At 49.3% G+C, this 23,874-nt stretch overlaps 1 protein-coding gene across 2 annotated transcripts; it reads right to left on the bottom strand.

Annotated features, from left to right (window-relative positions):
• Positions 1–1,468: 1,468 nt before the first annotated feature.
• LAPTM5 (lysosomal protein transmembrane 5) lies at positions 1,469–23,199 on the bottom strand. Of its 2 annotated transcripts, none has more exons than XM_027713963.2 (8): positions 23,004–23,199; positions 15,031–15,124; positions 9,358–9,434; positions 8,144–8,272; positions 7,540–7,665; positions 7,019–7,114; positions 2,710–2,802; positions 1,469–1,624 (listed from the first exon to the last, which is right to left on the bottom strand). In XM_027713963.2, exons 1-8 carry the CDS (start codon positions 23,088–23,090, stop codon positions 1,550–1,552), a joined length of 777 nt encoding a protein of 258 aa, XP_027569764.1. In that variant the 5' UTR covers positions 23,091–23,199; the 3' UTR covers positions 1,469–1,549. The 2 variants fall into 2 exon arrangements, with proteins under 2 accessions (XP_027569764.1, XP_039244335.1); XM_039388401.1 differs by having other exon boundaries at positions 7,540–7,662.
• Positions 23,200–23,874: the final 675 nt, after the last annotated feature.

Raw genomic sequence — 23,874 nt, 5'->3', positions numbered from 1 at the left:
ATGCATAAAGCTGGGCTCTTCACACTCCTCTGCCAGGTTTCCTGGGTGGATTTTGGGTTGGTCCCTCGCTCTTTGGTCCCAATTGCCACATTTAGGATCAGAGGAATTATTTTCTGCCTTGAAGAATTTGAGTGGTTGGTACTTTTGTGGGTGATTTTTTTGTACCTTTTGTGTGTTTTTGTGGATGATTTGAAGCATATTTAAAAGCACTGGAGCTATTAAGGTGTCATCGTGGTGCTGCCTTCCAGACTTCATGGCTGGTTTTGAGTATCCTGGTTCCCAGAACGTGGAAGATGAAGCACAGAGAAAGGGAGTCATCCTTTCTTTTCAGTGATGAGAAAACCAGCTCAAAAGTGCCTAACCAACATCATTATCTCCATCCCCATATGCATAAATACACACCCAGTGAAAAGACCACGGGGCAGCACCACACTTCTTATTTATTCTTTGCAAATATTCCCTCAAATCTTGTTGGTTTGTTTTGTTTCAGGCTGTGATCCAAGCTGGGGATGATGCTGGAATAGTTATTACTGAGCAAACCACACTTCCCTACTGAGCTGTTTTAAAAAAGCAGATAACAATCCCAAGTAGATGAGAGGTACCTGGAATTTGGTCTCTGCTCTGTGCACAGTCAGTTTGAACATGCCATAGATCTTTCTCACACATAGAAGAGGAAGGATGGAGGAAGATTTTTAGATAAAATTACCAGACTTGCTGTTAAAAATACCAATTTTTCCTTTGCAAGCAGCACACACACGTGATAACATCACCCCAAGGTCAAAGCACCAGTTTTTGCTAATTTTTTTTTTCCCAGGAAGCAAATTATTGCTTCCTAAAAAAAAGGAAGGACACCACGATTCAGAAATCAGACCCCAGCAGGCAGAAATCAGACAGCAAAGTGGTGAAGCCATTAACATTTTTTTTTTAATTGAAACTCATCTTTCAAGTCACACTAAAAGCAAAATAAAATATGCAGTCACTCAGGTATAAAATGGCAGAGCAACACTGTGAGCACCCCAGTGTGTTGGATGGATTCATGGGAAGCAGACAGGATGAGAGCTGGGTCATAATTCAGGGGAGATCTTCATTCTCCTGATGCTCCCTTTGCCACTGGGTCTGGCTAGCACAGCTTCAGGGCTGGGCTGTGGCACAGAAAAGCTTCTCCCCCATTTCCCCCCCCATGCCACTCCCAAAATATCTCAGTTATGTGGGAGACAGACGAGAAGCAGCATCTCCCTGCAGAAAGCAGGGCCAGGAGGGGCTCAGGCAGTGCCTGCACGTCCCAGCAGCCCCGGGGCAGAGCCAGGCTTGGGAATCTCTGCAGGGCCTGGAGCCCAGGCTGGTAAAATGAGCAAGAAATGAGAGTCAAAATGCCAGTGTGGGACAAGGCATCAAATCCCCCCACTCTGCAGGATCACCCAGTGGGCTGGATCACCCAGCTGGGGTCATGGAGCTGCTCCAGAGCGAGGATTCCTCAGTGGGACTATCTGACAGCAGGGGAAGAGGCACCAGCAGCAGCACTGATGTGGTTTGCTCCCCAGAACAGAGCTTAGATTGTCACATAGGGTGGTGGGGACTCCTTGGCAGGCAACTCCAAGGCTTCCTCATAGGATGGCAGTACAGCCTGGAAGAGAAGACCATCAGTTATGCTCTGGGTTTGATCTTGGACGTGTTTCTCCAGCTGGTTCAAAGCTGGGTAAAAGAGCCCCGTGGGCTGTAGGACATGAAGGGCAGGAATCCAGCAGAGTTAGAGGAGCAGCAGCACTTTAGAACCACTTTGCTGCCAGTCCCACCTCCATGTCCTGAAGAAAGCAATGGTGCAAGAGCCTCTGATGTGCAGAATATCAGGCAAGCAGCTGAGCTCAGGGCACTGCAGAGGGCACAGCAGGGGCACAGGCTGCTGGCAAGGCAAGGCTCAGCCTAGTTCCCAAGTTTCAGCGAGACAAACCCCTACATTTATCATTCCATATCCTTCCTCTCTGCTTCTCACCCATCTTTACAGGATTAAAGATCTTGGAGACCTCACAGAAGTTCCCAACTTCCAGTGGGCACAGCACCAAAGCTGCCAGAGCTCCAGGAGGGTTTGGGCAGGGTGGGATTGTTGGGGTGTCTGGGCAGGGCCAGGAGTTGACTGGGTGGTCCCTGGGGATCCCTCCCAGCTCAGGACATTCCATGAGTCAATAATTTTCCATCGTATCAGAGCAGCTGGATGCTGCTCATAGACAGATCACCACTAGCCCGAGGAGGGACACTGAGATTCATTAATTATCAAATCATTAAGGCGAAGGGCAATGCACCAAATCACTGTGAAAGGTGAAGACAAGCTTCATTTTAAACCCTCTTGGACACACAGAACCCAAAGTTCAGCTGAAATTAAACCCACAGCTCTGGCTCAGAGATTACAAGTGATCTATTCCCATTTATCTGCTGTGGCTCAGAGATTACAAGTGATATATTCCCATTTATCTGCTGTGCCTGAAGCCTGAGCTGCAGGTTCCTTGCAGAGTCCACTGGAAGATTTAATACAAAAATAATGTATATGTAATATATACAGTATAATATAATTGGAAACTGGTTTTTAGGACCTGTCCGTGCACATTTGAAGGGTTAAACTCTCTCTCAGACCACCAGAGAAGCACAAGGAAGGGTCTCCATGGACCTCATGAGTCTGAAATGTGATTTTTTTAAATCTAAAGGAGTTTTCCTCACCTTTTCAACTGCTTGTGGGTCGACTTTCACCTCCTCTCTCTTGCTGGCTTTGATGTACTTAAAGCAGCTCAGCACACATTTGAACATATAGGCCTAAAAAAAAAAGGGGAAAATGGCATTTTTCCATTGCATTGCAGGTCAACAAGAACATTCCCACTTTTGCCATCAGCCTGATGTTGTCCCAGTCTCTTCTCTGGAGGCAGAAGTTTGGGATTCTGGGTCCCAGGGCCTTCAATCAGTCTCTGTCCATCCTTCAGTAGGAAGGTGGGAACTCCATGGATCCAGAACAGAACAGAGGGGTGGGACTACGACTGGTAATGACATTAAATACAATATTTAAAGCTCATAAAATATAATGTTTAAAGCTCATAAAATATAATGTTTAAAGCACATTAAATACCATGTTTAAAGCACATTAAATATCATGTTTAAAGCACATTAAATATCATGTTTAAAGCGTATTAAATATAATGTTTCAAGCATATTAAATATAATTTTTAAAGCATATAAAGTTTCAAGTTTTTAAATATAAATTTTCAAGCCCAATTGAAGATGTTTAAAGCACATTAAATACAATGTCTGTGACCTCTGAGAGCACAGTGTCACCAGGAGGAAAGGAAGGCACATTTTAATGTTATTTTTCCGAGCAGGCTGCAAAGCCTGGATGTCTCAAAAAGCACCTTGGGCACAACATCCACCCTCCAGAGATCCAAGGCTCCATGGCCAACTAGGACTGACCCAAAAAGGCAGTTTATCCCACCAAATCCTGTCCTTGCAACAGTTACACTTCCCTGACAGGACCTCCTTGCACCTCCCCGGGTTCTGAGATGCAATAAATAGAGCTTTTCTTGGAAAAATGGCTCGATTGATGGGTTGTGGCAGCTGAAAATAAGCAAAGTCTGTGTAACATCCCCTGTTAAATCAATATTTTGCCTCCTCTGTGCAGCAAGAGTCGTGTGCCTCTTGTTTTTGTTGGCCTGGGGCTCCACTGTGGCCTTTGCACAGGAACACAGGGGGTTGTATGTCCCGAAAAGCAGCCCAGGATTTCCCGGGACAATGGGGGCTGTGGGGCTTGGCACAAAGGCAAGACAAGGAATGGGCCCAAGGAGGGAGGGTCTGGCTGGAGGAATCCATCTCTCCGAGGCCCTCGGGGATGAGGAGGCAAAGCCAAGCCTGGAGCATCTTTAGGGGATGCTGCAAAAACCTTCCTGCCTCCGAAAGCTTCCTCGGACAGGGAGGGAATGGGGGAGACACTGGAGGCATCAAACTGTGGGGAAACCTCCACTCAGCCAGGAAAGAAAGCCCAGGAAAATAACATAGAATGGAATAAAATGGAATAGAACAAAATGGAGTAGAACGGAATAAAATGGAATAAAATAGAATAGAATAAAATGGAATAAACCAGAATACAATAGAATAAAATACAATAAAATAGAATAGAATAAACTGGAATAGAACAAAATGGAATAAAATAGAATAGAATAAAATGGAATAAAACAGAATAGAATAAAACAGAATAGAATAGAATAAAATAAAATACAATAAAATAGAGTAGAATAAAGTGGAATAGAATAAGATAGAATAGCATAAAATGGAATAGAATAGAATAATATAAAATAAAATGAAATTACATAAAATGAAATAAAATAAAATAAATAAAATAAAATGAAATAAAATGAAATAAAATAAAATGAAATGAAATAAAATAAAATAAAATAAATAAAATAAATAAAATCAAATAGAATAAAATAATGCAGCAAAAGAATCCATTCTTTGGGTTTGCTTCTGGAGGAGTTTGCTGCAGTGCCAAGCAATGAGTTCAGTGACTCCTGCAAGCAATTGCAAGTTTTAGCAGATCTGTTAGTACAGAGCTTATCTAAGGCAGGCAGAGACCTCGGGCTCGTCCAAACCCACTCCTGAATCACTGCAGGACACCCTTCTCCACACTGGAGTGGAGAGGGGAAACTCCTCTGGCAGTTGCTGCCCCAGGACGTGGATGGAAAGCTTGTCCTGGAGGTCGGGAAGGAGCAACTTCAGCAGCACTTCTGGCAAAGCCTGTTCTCATTTCCCATCAGGAATGTCTCATTCCCCTGTTTTTCTGCATTCTCACCGTGAGGGCAGAGGAGGAGGAGTTTATGATATTGAAGTGAGATAAAGGTCACAGGAACAGGCTGTGACCCCTTGGGCACCTCCCATCCCTGGAAGTCTTCAAGAGCAGCTTGGAGCAGCCTGGGCTGGTGGAAGGTGTCCCTGGCCATGGAATGAGAGGAGCTTTAAGGTCCCTTCCAACCCAAATCATTCCATGCTTCTAGGATTGCTTGTGGATACACAGCTCAACAAGGAATCTTGCCTTAATGGGAGCATCCCCCTGCCCTTGGAATCCTTTGCATCTCCCAGGAATTCAGACTTGGACAACTGATCCCGCAGGGCTCTCCAGGTCACCACCCAAGCAGCCACCACTGGTGAGGAGCTGGGGGGCTGCCTGGAGGGCCTTCCACACATCCCCCACTCCTGGCACGGGGTGGGAAGGAGGGAGAGGAGCAGCAGCACCTCCCAGCAGGAAATCTTCCCTGCTGAGAGCATGAGGAAAGCCTTGCAGGGCTCACCCGAGGTCTCTGGCAGGGTCAGTGGGGCGGGTGGCCCATCTGCTCCCCTTTTAGCTGAGTTATCCCCGGTGTGGGACACAGACAACAATTTGGGGGCAGGAACTGCAAGCTGGCAGAGAACAGCACCACACACAGAACCATTTTAGGGCCATAAATGCTTGTGATGGGTCATTAACCAAGTCCATTTGTGCAAAAAGATCTTAGTCCAACATTGTTGAGAGAACACCTCAGTGTGGGCATTCAGTGAATTGAAACCAATGTGCCCTAAATTGGCCAAATGGTCTTTTTAGGCATAAAATATTTAGTGTTTTTTGCCCCATTTCTCGTCATAAAATATTTCATGTTGCCACATTTCTCATCAAAGGCCTTTATCACTTGGAAGGAACCATCATGAAAAGGGTTTTGCTGCCCAGGGAAGAGGTGAGGGATTGTCACTGGGTTTAAAGGATGGGTTTCCTTTGGGGGAGTTTGGGGGGGTTCAGCAGACCAGGAGAAGTCTAAAGGGTTGGCTTGGGTTTGGTTGCATTTCGAGAGCACCCCAGGGGTGCAGAGGAGCAAAAAAGATGCTGTGAGGAGAAAAAGGGATAAATAACTGAGGAGAGGGGGAAAAAGTCAGAAGAGACAGTGCCATTAGAAACTGAGATAGGAAAGAACATAACTTGGTTTGGAAACATGTTTTCTTTAAGAACTTTCCACGTTATTTGGACTGATTTTATTACTGGGGAAAATACTTTGGGGTACTTAGAAGAGACCTGTACCTGTCCACTGTTTTTTTTTAATTGTCCTCCCCTATCCCTCCTCCCCCAAACTCCAGCACAAGGAGTCAGTGCAAGTTAAGCAGTTTTGGACCCAATCCCGTGGAAAATTCAAATCAACCCATTTGCCAGGTCAGTGAGATTGCTGTTGCAGACCCCACTGCTGCAGGGTTATCTCCACTCCTAGTCCATAATTCATGCAAATATTCCAAGATATGCTAAAGCCAGGCCTGCAGTGCAGCCACACAAGACAAGACACTCCACCCTGCCTTATCTGGCCACCTGAGAAGAGTCAGAATATAAGAATATAAAGTATTTTCCAACAAACAGGCAGCAATTTTTCACTGTGACAGAGCCTGCCCAAGTACCTGGAAAGATCTGGTTCTCTCAGTGGGCCTGGAACCCCTCAGTGAAAAATGTGTTCTCTGAGCCACTGAAGCAAGAGGAATAGAAAACATCTCCCAGTGGAGTCTGCAGGATTCAGCAACTCCTGCTTTTAATGAACTTCCAGGGTGTCAGTGCAGAACTCTGCTCACACCAATGTGGATACAGCCACTCCCCCCAGCAGAAGATCCAACCTGCTCCTCAATAATCTGATTTATTTTGTCCCACAGCAGCAGAATGCTTCCCCATCTTTGTTTTCAACCCTCTGATCCTTCGAGAGGTGGATGGGCAGCAAGAGTTTTTTGGATCTAAGAGAGGTTTTATAACTCTTATTTTGGATATAAGAGAGATTTTATAACTTTCTAACCCACATCTGCAGGAGCAAAAAAAACCCCAGTGCTTTGGATGTTAGTCCTGCCTCAGACCAGCTCCTGCTGTGCCCAGGGAGACACCAGCAAGGCTTTCCAATGCCCTGGCAGGTTTGGGAGAGAAGTAACCCCAAATTTTCCTATTCCCCAGCCAAAGGAGCTCCATTGCAGCCCCAGCAGCCCCTGCAGCTTTTACCTTGAGGAAGAGGACGGCGATGAAGGCGATGGTGAAGGTGATCATCACTTTGGCATATTCCTCTGTTGGCAGCTTCTCCAGGGTTGGCAGAAATCCCTGTGGAAAGAGGGAGAAGGTCTCAGTCACAAACACCTGTCCCAGGGTCCCACCCAGTGATGGTGTTTGAGGTCCCTCAGAAATTGGGAAACTTTCCTTTCCCAATACAGAAACATCTTCCAGTGGGTGATTTAAATGAAAATTAAAAGCAGGGCTGTTGAATAAAGATGAAAATGTCTGCAGGCAGGTCTGTCCCAGTCGTTCTGCTCTGCAATTTGCATCCATAAGATCCTTACCAGGAAAACAAGGAGAGCTTTTAAGGAACACAGGCCCAAAGGAGCTGACAGTCAAGGACACCATGGGGGGGAGAACTTACAGAAACCCCTCTCTGGTGGTCGAACAGAGAGGGCAGAGAAAGCTGATTCCTGAAGGAAGCTTTGCAGGAGTTCATAGCCCGAAAAACCAGGAGCTTGTCCATGACCTACCCCATTGTCTGAAGGCTTGAGGCTGAGATAGGTGGGCACCTCCATGTAGGAGCTGCAGAGGGTGAGGATGCTCAGGCAGAAGTCCAGCAGCTGCAGAGCCAGGAGAGGGATCTTGGAATGTCCCTGCTGCAACAGGAATTTGGTTGTGGTTACGAGACTGTGGCCCTTCTAGAGGCTTCTTCACATTTTACGCTTTTCTCACGCTAATAAATTCACTCATTCTGGCCAAAATGGGGAGCAAACCATCTTGTTGGGTTGATTTAGAGGAGCTCCACAGAAGAGGCCTCTCCTTGGAGCACTGATAGCCCCAGTTTTCCATCAAACCCTTCCTAGAAACACCTTCCCCCGAAACCATGAGACAAAATGAAAATCAACTTTTTAGCCAGGGGAAACTAAATGTCCCACCTGCCACTAGTTTTCCTTATGAACCCTCCAGCCTGGATTGTATCCTGTCTCCAGCCATTGGACTTGATGTTCTCCAAGGTCTTTTCCAGCCTAAATGATTCTATGAAGGATTGTGGCCCAAAATAACGACCCTTTATTCCCTTCATTCTCCAGCTGCTAAAAACCAGAGAAGACCCCCCCAGAAGAAGCTGTTACCCACCGTGTGGCTCAGGGAGGACACAGAAATGAGCACTGGGACCTGCAGGTAGGAGCTGAACATGGTCAGGAGGCTGAGGAGGAAGTCCATGACTTGCAGGGCAAGGAAGGGGATCAGGAGACGTTCCCTCTTCTGAGAGAGAAAAGCAATTCCAGTCATTTCTATTCCAACTGGGAGAATGAGACCAACTATCAACACCTGACAGGACACACATTAAGGTGCTCCAAAATTAAATTACATTAAATTAAATAAGTCCCTGGCGTTCTGACATCTGATTCCACACACTCCAGTGACAACAAACAATGAGAGGCCTCGACATGGAATTTTTTCAGCCCCTTGGAAAATTTCTGGGAGTTTTCACTCTGGCATTGAATCCCATCAGAGCTGTCACTCCACTGTCCCTAAAGTTTGCCATACAGAGGGAGAGCTTTGCTGCTTGGGTAGGGCTTAAACTTGGCACCAATCCCAAATTACTCGGATCAGGAGATGTTCCCTCTCCTGAGAGAGAAAAGCAAAGCCAGTTATTTCTATTCCAACTGGGAGAATGAGACCAGCTATCAACACCTGACAGGACACACATTAAGGTGCTCCAAGGTTAAATAAATCCCTGGAAATCTGGCACCTGATTCCACGCACTCCAGTGACAACAAACAATGAAAGGCCCCAAAATGGAATTTTTTCAGCCCCTTGGAAAATTTCTGGGAGTTTTCACTCTGACACTGAATCCCATCAGAGCTGTCATTCCATTCTCCCCAAAATTTACCACAGAGAGGGGAGCTGTGCTGCTTGGGTAGGGCTTCAGCTTGGTACTAACACCAAGCTACTTGGGTTCCCACCCCAAGGCATTGCCATTTCTCCTCCTGAAGTGGGAAAGGAGTCCTCACTGTAAGAGGGGAGTTCCAGTTCCTCTCCAGGACCTGACTTGCAAAAGAGCAGGGAAATGAGGCAATAAAACATCTCCAATCGTAGCATTTCCATCACTTAACCCAGAAAAATTAGTCTTGATGCTCCAGATTTGGTAACTCTGGCATTTAGCAGCCTTGAAGACGAGTCTGAGACTACAAACAGTCCCCCTCCCACGCTGTGACACAGGGATTTATCTGCTTTTCTGGGCATATTTCAGCATTTCAGTGAACACCTTCCAGCCCCCTCCTCCAAACCCTCCCACCTGGGCCGGGCCTGAGCCAGCAGCTCAATGTCACTGGTGGAGATCTTACCTTCAGCACACCCAGGAGGAGGTTGAAGCTGATGACAAACAACATGATGATCAGCAGGAAACTGGTGACAACATCGGCTAAAAGTCATAAAAGTAATTACCATGTTACCAAACCCTGCTGTCCCAGTTCAATCACAGCTCTAAGGAAGAGATAAACTGTGATAACCTGGCACAAAGGATCCTGTGGGGAGGGTAATGGGTGTCATGCAGCTGGAATTAACTCCTTTCCCCCCTTTTTAAACCCACTTTTGAATCTGTCTTTGAAGTTTCTGTCTCTTCAGCCACCAGGTCGTGCAGGCTCTGAGCTCAGGCACGAGGGAGCCAAGGACTGAAATTTTAAATATCAAGGTAAAATGAAGTAGAAATAAAAAAGGCAGAGTGTTTTCAGTTAATGAGTCAGAGGCAGAAATTATTTGTGACTCACAAACAGATCAAGGAACAGCGAAAACTGGGGAAGGATCTTCAAGAGCCCAAGCAGACAAGAGGCAGTAATTTTAACCTCCCACTACCAGCCCCCAGGGAACGGCTGGAGCTGTGTCAGGGCAGGCTCAGGGTGGATCTCAGGCAAAGGTTCTTCCCCCAGAGGGTGTTTGGGCACTGCCCAGGCTCCCCAGGGCAGTGGGCACAGCCCCAAGGCTGCCAGAGCTGCAGGAGGGTTTGGCTGATCCTCTGGGGCACAGGGGGGGACTCTTGGGGCTGGGCCTGTGCAGGGCTGAGGGTTGGACTCCATGATCCTTGGGGGTCCCTTCCAGCTCAGCACATCCTGGGATTCTGGGATTCCTGAGAGCTGGGCTCAGCTACCTCTGGCAGCAAGGGCAGGTGACACCACCAGCAACACTCCTCACATCCTTCATTCACTCAGTTTAAATGCACTGATACAGAAGATATTTTAAATTCCCTTTTTCCTCAAGGATTAAAAACACCCTTGAGTCCCCTCTGGAAAGGTGATTTGCTCGTAGGGAATCTTTAGTTGGGAAAGCAGCTCTGACCAGCACTTCCTTCCCTGAGAACAAGGAGCCTCTTCTTTTGCAGTTTTGGAGGGAAAAACCCTTTGAGGAGGCAGCACCCCCTCAAAAATAGCTCATGTGGAGAGGGGAGGGAGCAGCACCACAGGAGCTGCTGCACATGAGCAGGGAGACATCCAAGACCTAAGGGAGTGACCAAAAGTGTCCAACAAACACCTGACCTGCATCAGGAAAAGAGAGTTGTGAAAATATGACCTAAGTACAGAGCAAAAAACCAGCTTTTAGTTATAACATGATAAAAAACCCCAAGTGCAGGAGCTGTTTTTCACGAAATAATGGGAATTGAAATGCAGAAGAGGAAGAAATCTTAGGAAACAGCAAAGAAACCCATCCCAAATGCAGCAAACCCTGAATGAGAACAGGGAGGGTGACACAGAAAGGGCTTTGCTTCCTGAAGAAAATCCAGGCTCCAAAGTGCAGCTCGATCCAAAGCTGCTTTCCCTCTGCTCCGGGGGATCAGCTGCTCCCAGCTCTGCAGCTCCTCAGGGAAGAGCTGCAGCTTCCAGGCCAACCCCGACCCACCTTCCAGGAGCAGGGGGGCAGAAACAAGGCTGTGATGTGGTGCTCAGAGAACAAAGACTAACACCAGCACGGTGTAACCTCCCAGCTAAGCAGAGCTTAACAAAGCAGCCGGGCAGGCTTTGGAGGAACAGCCTGAAAGAGCCGAGCCCAGGCCTGTTGAACCCAAACTGCCCGGAGCCGTTTTCCTCGGGTTTTCTCCCCGAAGCAGCACTCCAAGTTTGCTCCAGGGAGGATTTCTCTCTTCAGCACGATGTTTCCCTGGATCCTGCGTTGCTCTGCCTCCCTCTCCATGCTCTCATGCTCCAGCTCTCTCCACAAGCTCGTTAATTAATTGGGCAACTGGCCACTGCTGCTGTGGGCTAATTGCTGGCAGAGCCCAGTTGAGTTTTCCAAGCAGAACCTTGATCAAAAAACCCTAAATAAAACGACAAAAAAACCCCCCCAAAGAACCCCCCTACAATCCTACAAGCACAAAGGGATGGAAAGAAAGGGAAAACCAGGGGAAAACAACTTTCCCGGCGCTGTCTGCCTTGTTTGTCACAGCAGACACAGTCCCCCTTCCTGCTGGCTGCTGGAACCACGGCTGGGATCTCGGGAATCAAGGATTTGACTCCAACAAAGTGCTTTCTTCCTTTCTGGGGGCACGTTCAGCACTTGGGGTGAGGGAAGGAGACCCCCTGGGGTGGTGGGAGCTGTTGGTTCTCAGCCCTGTGTGCAAATCCATGGAAGCGTGGGGCGTTCCATGAGAGGACAAATGGCACCTGGAATCCTCTGCAGGGCTGGCAGGGTGACAAGTGACCCTCCAGAGGCAGGAGATCCCTGGGCTTTGAGGCATTTGCAGATCCTGGAGACCAGATTCCTGTGACCAACAGCCTGATTCCTTAGGAAAAAAAAAATCCTGGATGTCTTTTTTTCCTGCTGTCTGATGTGAAAAACAAAACCTTCCCTCGTTTCCATTCCTGGGCCGGGGCTGCAGCTTGGAATGATGTATTTGAGGTGTGTTAGAATCTACAGACAGAGCAGCAGATGCTCAGGGCAGCCCCAGAACCTCTCCCTAAATTTTTCTCCGACTCTTCCAGCTGGGTTTTGGAAGTGGGATTGGACTTTTCGCGTGGCTTCCCTGCTCCTTTCTGGAACTGGAAGGGTTGTGCCGTGTTTGTTCCAGCTCTAATCAGAAAAATCTCCCAAGCAGAGCCCTTTGAAATGCTCGGGAAGAGAAGCCAAGTGGAAGTGCTGGGGATTTCATTAGAAAATGTTCCTTTTTTATTTTGTTTTTGGTGTAGGAGGCAGTGGAAGAGGGGGAGGGGAAAACCTGTCATTTTTAATTGTGTGGGGGGGGGGAGTGTTAAAAACGGGGCCAATTTCCCTCAGAACAGTTCTATTCTTAAAGGAACACCCTCCAGATTTGCAGAAATCTTGCTTAGAAAGCACAAAATAGCACGGAAATCACCTGAAAAATCTGTCTCAACTCCTTATTTCTGTTTCTTTAAAGCATCTTTTACTCAGATGCTTGGAAAAAAAAAAGTGAAAAATTATTGGCCCCGGATGATCTTTTTGGCAAAAAAAAAATGAAAAACAATTTTAATTTTTACATCACTGTGTCTGTGGGAAAATATTCTGATCTGCAAATGTCTTGTTTAGTGTTGAGCAGTTCAGGTCACTGTCCTACTCAGAATTCTCTGTGTGCTCCACCATCAGGACAAACTATTTGTGACTGTGGCCACGGCCAAGGTGGGTACCTTGAAACCAATAAATCAATCAAAAATACAACAACAGCAACAAAACAAACAAAAAACCCCCACAAAACCCAAAAAACAAACAACAAAACAAAACAAAAAAAGAAAAAAACCAAAACCAAACAAAAAAAAAAAAAAAAAAAAAAAAAAGCAAAACAAAAAACCACAAACACAAAAAAACCCAGAAAAAAACCCCAAACCAACAAACAAAAAAAAAACCAAAAAAAACCCCAAACAAACAAACAAAAAACCCACAAAAAAACCAACCAACCAACCAAAAAAACCACAAAAAAACCCCAAACAAACAAAAATACTCCCACAAAGCAGCAAAACAGCCAAACACTGAAAAAGGAAGAAAGGCCTTGAGGTCACACTTGGCATCATGTGCTTCAAAAACTGAAATGAAAAACTCCTGTCACAGAAATGGAAAAAGGGGATTCTCCTGGTTGTCTTGCCCTGATCTCCCTGGCAAACAGCCGGGTTGGGAGCCTCTTTGGGGTGTTGCCACCATGGGAAAGCTCTGGAAAGGGCATTTTCCACTCTGCACTGGCTGCTGGGTTGAGCCAGAGCTGCTGAGGGTGGGTCACAGAGCAAAGGAGCCTCCAACCCCCCCAGACTGGGATATTTGGAATTAATGCTCCCTGTGAAAGGTGTGAACCCTGAAAGCAGCCCCTTCCTGGGTGTCCTGTGCTCAGCACTCACCCAAAATTCCATTTTCTGCTCCCCGTCAATGCCTTTTGTCCTGGAACTGGACAATCTTTGAGGTCTCTTCCAACCCAAACCATTCCATGGTTTTATTTTATCAAACAAACCCCACAGCACCGATGTAAAACAGCCTCCTAAACCCCAGCTGGGGGTTAGGAAAACTGTGAACCCATCACAAATCCACCAGACAGTGACTATTCCTGCTTTGGTGCTTTCCACTCTGTCTCACTCCCCCTCCAGGGACAAGTGAGTTTGGGAGCTGCAGGAACTTGCTCTACTTGGTTTTCTCTTCCTCCACTCTCGGGGGTCTTGCAGCCTGGGGAAGGACACAAGGAAAAAGCAGGGAACAAGCAATTCCTGCTGCCAGAAGTTGTATTTTTCACTGGAAAAACGTGGGTTTTTTTTTTTCTCCACAGGGAGAGAGACAACCCCGGGTGAGGGAGCCGGGCTGCCTGGCAGAGAAAGGTTATCTCAGCTCGTGGGTTTGTGCTGAGAAGGGACCAAGGAAAGGAAAAAAAACACCCTGAGCTTGTGGTTTCTCGTGCAGAATAAGCTGGTGAAGCAAGATTTGAGGTTTGGGGGGTTATTTTCTGTTTCATGGCACCCACACGAGAGAGTTCCCAGCTCTCTGGGAGCCAGGGCTCTGCAAGGATCTAAGGGAGATCCTTCCCAACTCCAGCCAACTGTGAGCAATATGATGGCTGTAGGATAAAAAACAGTCTGGCTGCAACCAAAGTTCTGTAAAAAAACAACCCAGGAGCTGGAAAAATCTGGGAAGGGGTGTCAGAGGGGCAGGGGAAGGGAGGAGAACCCAGGATTGGGAGGCAAATGCCAGAAGTGGGAATGGGGAGACTGAAGGGGTTTTAGACAGAAAAGTGACTGAAGAAAGGTAAAAACACCCTGAGGTTGTGGTTTCCAAAGAGCCTTGTGCAGAATAAGCTGGTGAAGCAAGATTTGAGGTTTTTTGGGGGGTTATTTTGTGTTTCATGGCACCCACACGAGAGAGGTCCCAGCTCACTGGGAGGCAGGGCTTTGTAAGGATCTGAGATCCTTCCCAACTCCAGCCAACCATGAGGAATATGATGCCTGTGACTATTTGTGGGATACAAACCAGTCTTTGGCTGCAAGCAAAGTTCTGTAAAAACAAACAAGCCAGGAGTTGGAAAAATCTGGGAATGGGGGTGAGAGGGGCAGGGGAAGGGAGGGAGGTGGGCTGGTGTTAGATCCTTCTGAGCTCCAGATCCAGGAATTCAATCAACCATGAGGAATATGCTGCTTGTGAGCATTTGTGGGGTACAAAACAGTCTGGCTGCAACCAACACTCTTAAAAAAATACGGCACCAGAAGTTGGGAAAATCTGGGAATGGGGGAGAAACCAGGACCGGGAGGTGAATCCCGAGTGTGTTGCAGGGGGGATGAAGGGGTGTGAGGGTGCTGAAATAAAGGCAACTTCTCCACACTGATCTCCCAACAAGCCAAAATCCAAATTTGCAAGCCTCAATTCCATGTCTGAGCGTGGCAGGAAGAATGGGACAAGGAATCGGGGGAGCTGGGAAACAACATCTGAGCTCTGGGCCCGTCTGCTGTGAGCACCAGGTTCTGATTTTCTTTGCTGAAAAAGGAAGAGGGGCCAGTGCAGGACCTTGGGCTCCCTCTAAACCCCCCCCCAGCCCCCCAGTGACCCACCAATCCCGTAGTAATCCTTGGGCAGATCTTTGTGGAAGCCCTTCCCGTTGGACACCTCCAGGGAATACTCGATCAGCAGCAAAACACTCATGACCTGGGAGAACAAAAGCAAAAGGACACAAGTCAGTGGCCCTGGGCCAACTTCCCATCAGCAGATTTATTTCCAGGGCTGGTGAAATGGCCCCAGAACCAAATGCAGGCTGAAGTCTCCAAGGGAAGCAAACCCAGAAGGTTTAAAATCCTGGGCAAGGAAACATGGAGGCAAAAGTTATCAGTTTATTAATGGGTTGGGTCTAACTGTATTTCCTCTGCCAGCAGAAGGAGGATGGAGAAATGACAAACTTAATGAGTTTGGTTTCAATGGTTTTTATCCAGAAAGTCCCGGGTTTATGCCTGGAAATTGCCTTTTGCTTCAGAATTGAGCTAAATGTAATAACAGAGTTTTAAAGTGTAAAAAGAAACACAAAAAGACCAAAGATCTCTCTGTAAGTGTAGCTGTGCTGCTCCACTGGCAAAAATGCCACTTTCATTCTTTTATTTATTTGAGGAAAATCTTCGAATGTTCTTTTTTCGCACTGAATTGAGATTATTTTCTCCAAATTGAACTATCAAACCCCAGACTCTGGAGGTCTTTCCATCCTGAGTTTAGCAACTGAGACGGAGTGAAGGTCTGGAGCTCTCAGTCCTGGTCCTGAACTTCTACATCCACGCAGGGATGATGTGTGGAGTGAAAAATCTGTGTCTAACCCCTGGATAGGGAGAGCTCCTGCTGCAAAACAATCATGGAATCCCAGAATGGTTTGGGTTGGAAGGGACCTTAAGGATCATCCAGTTCCACCCCCTGCCATGGGCAGGGACACCTTCCACCAGCCCAGGTTGCTCCAACCTGGCCTTGGACACTTCCAGGGATCCAGGGGCAGTCACAGCTTCTCTGGGCAACCTGTGCCAGGGCCTGCCCACCCTCACAGGGAAGGATTTCTCCCCACTATCCCATCTCTCCCTGCCTTCTGGCAGTGGGAAGCCATTCCCTGTGTCCTGTCCCTCCATCCCTTGTCCCAAGTCCCTCTCCATCTTCCTCATGGGACACGGGGCACTCAGGGGGTGCAGAAAACCCTCAAAGGCTGGAGACCTCACCAGGAGCCCCTCAAACAGCAGGTCCAGGGTATTCCTGTGCAAGCAGAACCAGGAAATCAGTAACCACAGGGCCAGAACCCCCCTCCCACCCCTCCTGGGGACAATCCCTTCCTGCCAGTGTGTCCCCTGCACCGGCACATCCACGGGACCAAACGTGTGCATCTGAGAACAAGGAGTCCAAGGGCACAATGTCCATCAGTCCCTGCTCACTCTGGGCAGTGCAAATACCACTTTTGGGGGTAAAGGACTGCTCTGGTGCCATTTATTGCTCCTTCCTCACCTCACTGACAGTGTCCCCTTCCTGACTGCCCCGTTCAGCTCATCCTGCTCACCCCTTCCTCCCTCATTCTCCAAGCTCTGTTTTCCTCCCTCTGCTTGTTCTGTCTTTCGTTTCTTCTGCACTTTGAGGTGGTAGCAGATCATGGGCTACCAGTCCTGCTCCCTACAGCTGCAAAAAAGCCTCCAAAAAACCCAGCCAAAGCAGCCTTGGGTGTGCTGGGCTGTTCTCAGACTGGCTGGCCAGGGTGGGTGGCTGGGGAAGGAGCTGCTGCATTCCCTGAGGACCCCTCTGCTGCTGTGGAAAGAGCTGCCACTTCTTCTCTGCTTGTCCAGGAAGACCTTTCACGATGGCAGGTAGAGCAAAGAGCAGGACTCAGGCCAAGGAAACATCCTGTGCAGTTTGAACTGAGTCTGCAGGGGAAGAAATCCTGAGATGTACAAAAAAAAAGGAGAAACCTGAGCCAACATCCCTCTCCATCTTCACCCCAGCACCAGGCCCAGTGCAGGGAGCAGCCATTCTGCAGATGAGCAGGGCCAGGAGACACCAACAAAAGTACCAACACAACGAGGTGGTTGTGATGAGGGGAAGGAGAGAAGCCTTTTTATCTGGATTGCACAACCTCTGGGCTCCTCAGGGCAAGAGGGACATGGAGCTCCTGGAGCAGCTGTGGAGATGAAGGAGCTGGAGCAGCTCTGGGAGCAGGACAGGCTGAGGGAGCTGGGGCTGTTCAGCCTCCAGAGCAGACCCTGAGAGGGGCCCTCCCCAGGGTGTGTCAGGGGCTGCAGGGAGGGGGCAGAGGAGGGACCAGGCTCTGCTGGGGGGGCCCAGCAATGGCACAGCAGGAACGGGCAGGAACTGATGCCCAGGAAGCTCCACCTGGACAGGAGGAAGAACTTCACTGTCAGCACTGAACAGGCTGCTCAGAGAGGGGTTGGAGTCTCCTCCCTGGGGATATTCCAGACCCCTCTGGACACAATCCTGTGCCAGGTGCTCTGGGATGGCCCTGCTGGAGCAGGAGGTGGGACCAGATGGGACACTGTGGTCCCTTCCAGCCTGATCCAGTCTGTGATTCTGAGTCATCTGAACCCCACACTGGTAAGGAAGCCGGTTGGTATCAGCCACCAAGATCAACACAAACCTGGGTAGAGCTGAAACAACTTTTCCACCAGAGCTCCAGCGACCCTTTCACTTCAGCAACCACTGCGAGAAGTGAAGCAGCAAAGGAGGAACCAGAACTGGTGTGGTTTGTGCTCGTGTTTCCAAACTTTGTGTATTGGAAACAGCACAAAAGCAGCTGCTCAGGGAGCTGAGACAAAGCTGAGTGTGAGGGGGCACAAGGAAGAGGAGCTTTGTCACAGCAGTGTCAGGAGGAGGCATTTGAGATCCAAGTTGAGGCAAGAGGAGCTCCAGTCAGGGGTGCTGGGACTGCCCCTGCAGGGAAGAGCTGCCAGAGCTGCCACAGATGGAAAACAAGCCAAGGAGACACAGAAAGGAAGGTTTTGCATCCCCCCAGAAAGGGGGAAGCGTGGCTGGGGGGGACAGGCTGCACAGGCAGGAGCTCAGCACACACTCCCTCACTGTCTCTGCCTCAGCTGCAGACCCAGAAGCTGTTTTCAAACCCAAACTCACCAACTTTCTTTACCCAGAGAGGGATCAGACATTGGCAGGGGCTGCCCAGGGAGGGGGTGGAGTCCCCATCCTCAGAGGTGTTTAAGCACAGACTGGATGTGTCACTCAGTGCCATGGGCTGGGTGACAAGGTGGGGTTGGGTCACAGGTTGATGATCCCAGAGGTCTGTTCCAACCTGGTTCATCCTGTGATTCTGAGCTCCAGAAGAGCTGAACATCCCCCAGAGCCCTTTGTGTTCAGGGTGAGCATCCCCCCAGCCCCACCCAGACCCCTGGGATCCCACCACAATCCCTCCCTTGGAATTTAAAACAATTCCTGAGTGTTTCATGTCTTCTCCTGACCTGGCTGATATCGGGTTGTTCAAAAGCCACATAGCAGGGGGTTGGAACTGGATGATCTTAAAGGTCCCTTCCAAACCAAAGCATTCTGTGATTCTGTGATTTCTTTTGGGCTTGTGTTTGGGGTTTTTTTGTTGTTGTTGGTTTTTTTTTTGCCCTGCAGTAAATGAACTTTGAACTTTGCTTTGAGGCCGACAGGAAAAGGAGAAAAAATTTAGATCTTATTACATGGGGATACAAGAAAGTTAACATAAGAAGGTTTATTGTAACAGCATTTAAGGTCCCAGGGCAGCACTGAACCTTGTCAAGGGTGAAAGTGCATCGATCTGAAGTGACTTTACACCTGATGATCAACCCTGGGATGTGAAGGATCTCTCCTCTGCCTACACCTGGAGATCACACCTGGCTGCAGGTGCCCCAACTTGTCTGACAGCTTTTATGTTCATGCTCCCAAAGAGATTTTGTTTCTTATTGCTGCTGTTGGTCAGACCCTCAAATGGAAACGTGGGAAATAAAGGGATAAACTGCTATTTTTCCCTCAGGTTTCAGTGAAAAGGAGGCCTGAGCAAAATGGATGAAGTGAACCCTAAATATCAGCTTAATTCCTGGAAGGCAATGACTGAAAGCAGGACATCAAATCCCAAATGCTCCCACCCCAGATGGATTTATAATTTTTATCTTCAGCACAAAGAACCATCTCCAGGGTCTATCAAAGAGGGAACAGCAGAGCAGAAGACACCCTTGGTTTCCTTGTTGGTGTTGAAATGAGCCACAAAACCAGACCAACTGCAGTTCCCAAAGTTAAGCAGGTGGCAGGAAACCCAAGCCCAGCCTGACAGATGAAGGAGAAGAATTTCAAAGCAAAAGTTGGTTTAAACTTTCCATTTACAAGGGCTTAGAAATGCATGGAAAGAACGAGCCACTGAGCTACGAGGAGAGAATGATGTCCAACCTTCTCCCTGGGCTCCCCATCACACCCTGGGAGGAGCAGGACACCTCTCCATCTCCTGCACTGGGTGGATGGTGCCTGGGATGTGGTGATGGAACCTCTCTAGGGCTGTGCATGTTCTGACTCAAGATTTACCCTTCGGCTCCAGGAGAAACCAAAAAGTCCTTGTTTCAGCCTGCCAGGGCTGCTCAGGCAAGAATCCCCTTCCCTTTCCCTTTGTTATGTCCTGACAGGAGAAAGGCAGGTTTAAAACGGGAGGATTCCCCCCCCAGCACCCAATTCCCAGCTCACTTGGGGTGCTGCTGACCCCCAGCCCCTCCACAGCCCCTTCCTCTCTTCCTCTCTTGTCCTCCACTCCTGGAGGACACCTCTCAGGTTGGTGCTGCCTCTGTTTCACAGGAGTTAAACACATTTCTTGGCAAAAGGAATTTGTGGCACCAGGACGTGAGTGAATGGAGCTGTGTCAGAGGAGGGTTGGAATCCCAGGATATCCAGAGCTGGAAGGGACCCCCAAGGATGATGGAGTCCAACCCTGAGCCCTGCACAGGCCCAGCCCCAAGAGTCCCCCCCTGTGCCCCAGAGGATCAGCCAAACCCTCCTGCAGCTCTGGCAGCCTTGGGGCTGTGCCCACTGCCCTGGGGAGCCTGGGCAGTGCCCAACCAGCCTCTGGGGGAAGAACCTTTGCCTGATATTTGGGCACTGCCCAGGCTCCCCAGGGCAGTGGGCACAGCCCCAAGGCTGCCAGAGCTCCAGGAGGGTTTGGATTCCCACCCACTCCCAGGGTGGGATTGTTGGGGTGTCTGTGCAGTGCCAGGAGTTGGATCTGGATGATCCTCGTGGGTTCCTTTCAACTCAGGATATTCCACGATTCCATGACACTGTGACATCGTGCAGGACTGAGGCAGAGCTGCTCATTAAATCAAGGCAGATAAATTGGGGGTGTCTTGGCAGGCAGGATGTGCACAGCCTGGCACACACAGCCTGGCACACACAGCCTGGCACACACAGCCCCCACCCCTGGTGAATAATCCCGGAGGGTTAAACTGCTCTTGGAGGTTGTGTTGTGCCTTTTTTTTCTGAGATACGTTCAATTTGACTGATCCCCGAGTGATTTCTGTTCATGCACACCACCCTGGGGTGGCAGATGCTCCCTTTTTGTCTTCCCAACGAGGGTTTCTGCAAGAACAGTTTGATGCCAGGATCACCAGGGGTCCCTGGGGCCAGTGGGGTTCTGACAGAAGCAGGTGACACCCAGCACTCTGAAGGCAAAGAACACATAAATGCTGCACTTTCAGAGCTTCACCCCTCCTTATTTCACTTTAAAAGTGCTTGTTGTGGCAGTGTGGGATGAAGTGAGGAATGTTTTTAGTTCCCACTTGGTTTCCTTTCAAAACATTTTCTCTTTTCCTTCCTACTGCCTCCTCCTCCTCCTCCCCCTGGTTTGTGCCACAGAGATGCTCCGGGAGGAGGAGGAGGAGGAGGAGGAGGAGGAAGAGGAGGAGGAGGAGGAGGAGGAAGCAGCACAGGGTCTGTGGGACACCTCAGGTCAGCCCAGCCTGGGGAGTGCTCAGTGAATCCCAGCTCTGCTCTGCCAGGAATCGTAGCCAGCGCTGAGGATGGACCTGGGGAGGTCCCAGGGGTGACTTTCTGCTGCCAGAGAAAAACTTGTCTACGACTGAGAAAAACTCCAGAGAAGCTGCTTTCTAAAGGCTTCCTCTGGCCAAGCAAATTCCCAGCCCTGATCTTGAAGCTAAATGTCAAATTCCTTCAGGTCTCTTCATGCCTGAGAGGAGCTGATGAGCAGGACAAATCCCTCCATGAACATCACCTGCAAGTCACCTCCCAGCAGGCAGTGAAGCTTTGCTAATCCCACACCTCTGTCCCCTCCTCATCCCCCTCCTTCTCCTTCCCTGTTTGCTTTCAGGATGCCCAGGATTTATTTCCTCTGCCTCTGAAGAGATCAGCAGTGAGGCAAATTGAATTTATAGGGGGACAAGACACGGCCACAAAGCCCCAGAGCTCGTGTTTGATGGCACTGCTCCCACCCAGCATGGCTGTGATCCGTCACTGGGACCCACAGCAGGAATTTATACTGATCCAAAGCAACTGTATTGAGGCAGCAAATCATCCAAGTCACTGCCAAGGTATAAATCCCCTTTTCTCTTTCCCTCCCTCTGTGCAGCTGCAGCTACACCCTCAAAAAGGTTGAGAAATGTGTGTGGGGGGGAAATGGTTGATATTCTGTGTTACCTCTTAAAGAAGTGACACAGACAAGAAGAAGACAAGGCAATCTTATCAAAGAATAAACCATTTTTCGTGGAGTTCTGAGTAAAAGAGATTGGACTGTTCTGTAGGAAGAGGAAAACAGGATAAGTGGGGATATACAAGTGGATAAAGGATGGCTGAGAGGATGGACCTGGGAGAAAGGGCTGGTGGGGACAGGTGTGCAATGATCAGGGAGAAATGAGGTGTGCCCGGAGAAATGCAGGGCATTTGGGAAACCAAATGGAGGAACTCAGTGGGGCAGGACGTGAAACCAGAGGTGCAGACACAGGGGGACCCACGAGGATTTGGGGGGTCACAGGTTTTGGGGTTGTGGTGATGGGACATCACTGAGGGGTGGCAGCAGTTGGAGAGCCGAGGGCTCAGGCTGCTCCTGCCCTTTCCCCACATCCTTTACTGGATCTTTCCAGGTGTTTAAGAGCATCTCTGGCTGCTTGGTCTAAACCCAAGGTGTGGTTTAGTTGCTGGTGGTCCCTGAAACCACCCCCTGCACCATTTGAACACCCCCCCTGTGCTTATCTCGGGGCAGTCCCTGTTCTGGTGTAACAACACTGCACCCCCAAGGGCTGAGGGTGACCCCAGACCCTCCCAGCCACCACCCACATCCAGCTGGTCCCTCCAGGGGTGGCTGAACTGCACTAGGGGTGTCCCTGAGAGATAAAAACCTTCCTCCCCAGGCAGCCCTGGCACTGAGGGCACTGCCAGGGTGGGCAGAGGGGGAGCAGAGCGAAGCCCCAGCTGTGGCTTTGCAGCATCTGCTCCAAAAACGGGGGGAGGTCCCATTGCCTGTGATCTGGGAGGGGCAGGGGGAAGGGAAGGGAAGGGAAGGGAAGGTTTGGGAAGGGGAGGGGAGGGAAGGGAAGATTCCAAGAGAGACAGAAGCACTGCAAACACTATGCAGTGAGAGATGAGGCAGCTCTGCCTGTCACTCTTTGCTCACCCAGAGCACAAATCCCTCCTCCCTCTTGCAGCACTCCCACATTCCCATTGGCATTCCCACATTCCCAGTGTGAAAGTGCTGCCCACTGTACCCAGCAGGTCCAGGGCTCCACGCTGAGCCCTGGCCAAGCTCCACACCCAGTCCTGGTAAGAGTCCCTGCCCTGAGCAGGGGAAAACCAGGAAGCACAGTGACTTTCCATGGGCTCCAATTGGTAGAGCCAGGCAAAAATAGTTAAAAACCTCTCCCAGTCCAGGAAAATTCATCCACTCTCCCTCCTTTTCCCCACCACCTTCTCCTCTTTTGTCCATCCCTCTTAAATAATCGGGTTTTCTCTTTTGGCAACACGGAAAATTCGAGGGGCAGGAAACCTTGGGGAGAGATTCCACCTCCCTGTGCCCTCTCCCAGCCCCACAACTCACCATGTGGAAGATCCCCAGGGCCACTGTGGCTGTCTTGATGCTGAAGAAGCAGCATTTGGGGGGCTCGGGGGGTGTCTGGGGGGTCATTTTGGGAGTTAATGAGGCCGAATTTGCAGCTGCCGCCCCACAGGAGAGCGAAGGGAGCACTGCAGCCCGACTTCCTTCCTGCCCTCTAAATGTGTGAAGTCATCTACAAAGTCACATGAGGGCTTTTTTGGTTTCTCAGTGATAAAGAAAGCAAAATTGTCTCGTTGCTTTTTCATCAGGACCTTTCCCCCCAAGGAGGACCAGCCCTTCCGGGGCAGGTGGTGTCCAGCAGGGGAGGTGTCAGGGAGAGGAGGGCGAAGATTTGCCCGGCAAAAATCATCAGAAACAAAAGCAGGGGGCCAAGAATTTCACCTTCAGCCTGACCTGCTGTTTTTGCAATGAAACATCCGAGTTCCTCGCTCTGCAGCAGCTTGTTCCCTGCCAGCTGAGTCCCAAAGCCTTGGAAGGGCTCCTGGGAGCTGCTGCTTGAGCAGCCCTGGGCTCTGGGAGGAGAGGACGCTGGAGGGTTGTTGGCTGCAGGTTTGCTCCCAGTTCCCAAGGTCATTTCTGTCCATCAGCTCCTGGAAAGGAACAGCAACAGTGGGATGTGAGCCTGGTGACCTCACTGGGCAGGACCTCGGGGTGTCCCCCTGCCTGAACTCACTCAACTCTGCTCTTCATCACAGATTTAGTACCATTCTCATTAAAAACCCATCTTTTCTCTTTTCCCTCTCTGAACCTCTCCGAACCTCTCCTCTCCTCTCCGAACCTCTCCTCTCTGAACCTCTCCTCTCTGAACTTCTCTGAACCTCTCCAAGTCCATGGTTTCGATTCCAAATTTCCC

Source organism: Pipra filicauda, unplaced genomic scaffold, assembly GCF_003945595.2.
Source record: "Pipra filicauda isolate LSUMZ 115617 unplaced genomic scaffold, ASM394559v2 scaffold643_size226310_pilon, whole genome shotgun sequence".
Classification (NCBI taxonomy): Eukaryota; Metazoa; Chordata; class Aves; order Passeriformes; family Pipridae; genus Pipra; species Pipra filicauda.
Note: the sequence above shows the minus strand (reverse complement) of the source record. Positions and strands in the feature narration are given on the sequence as shown.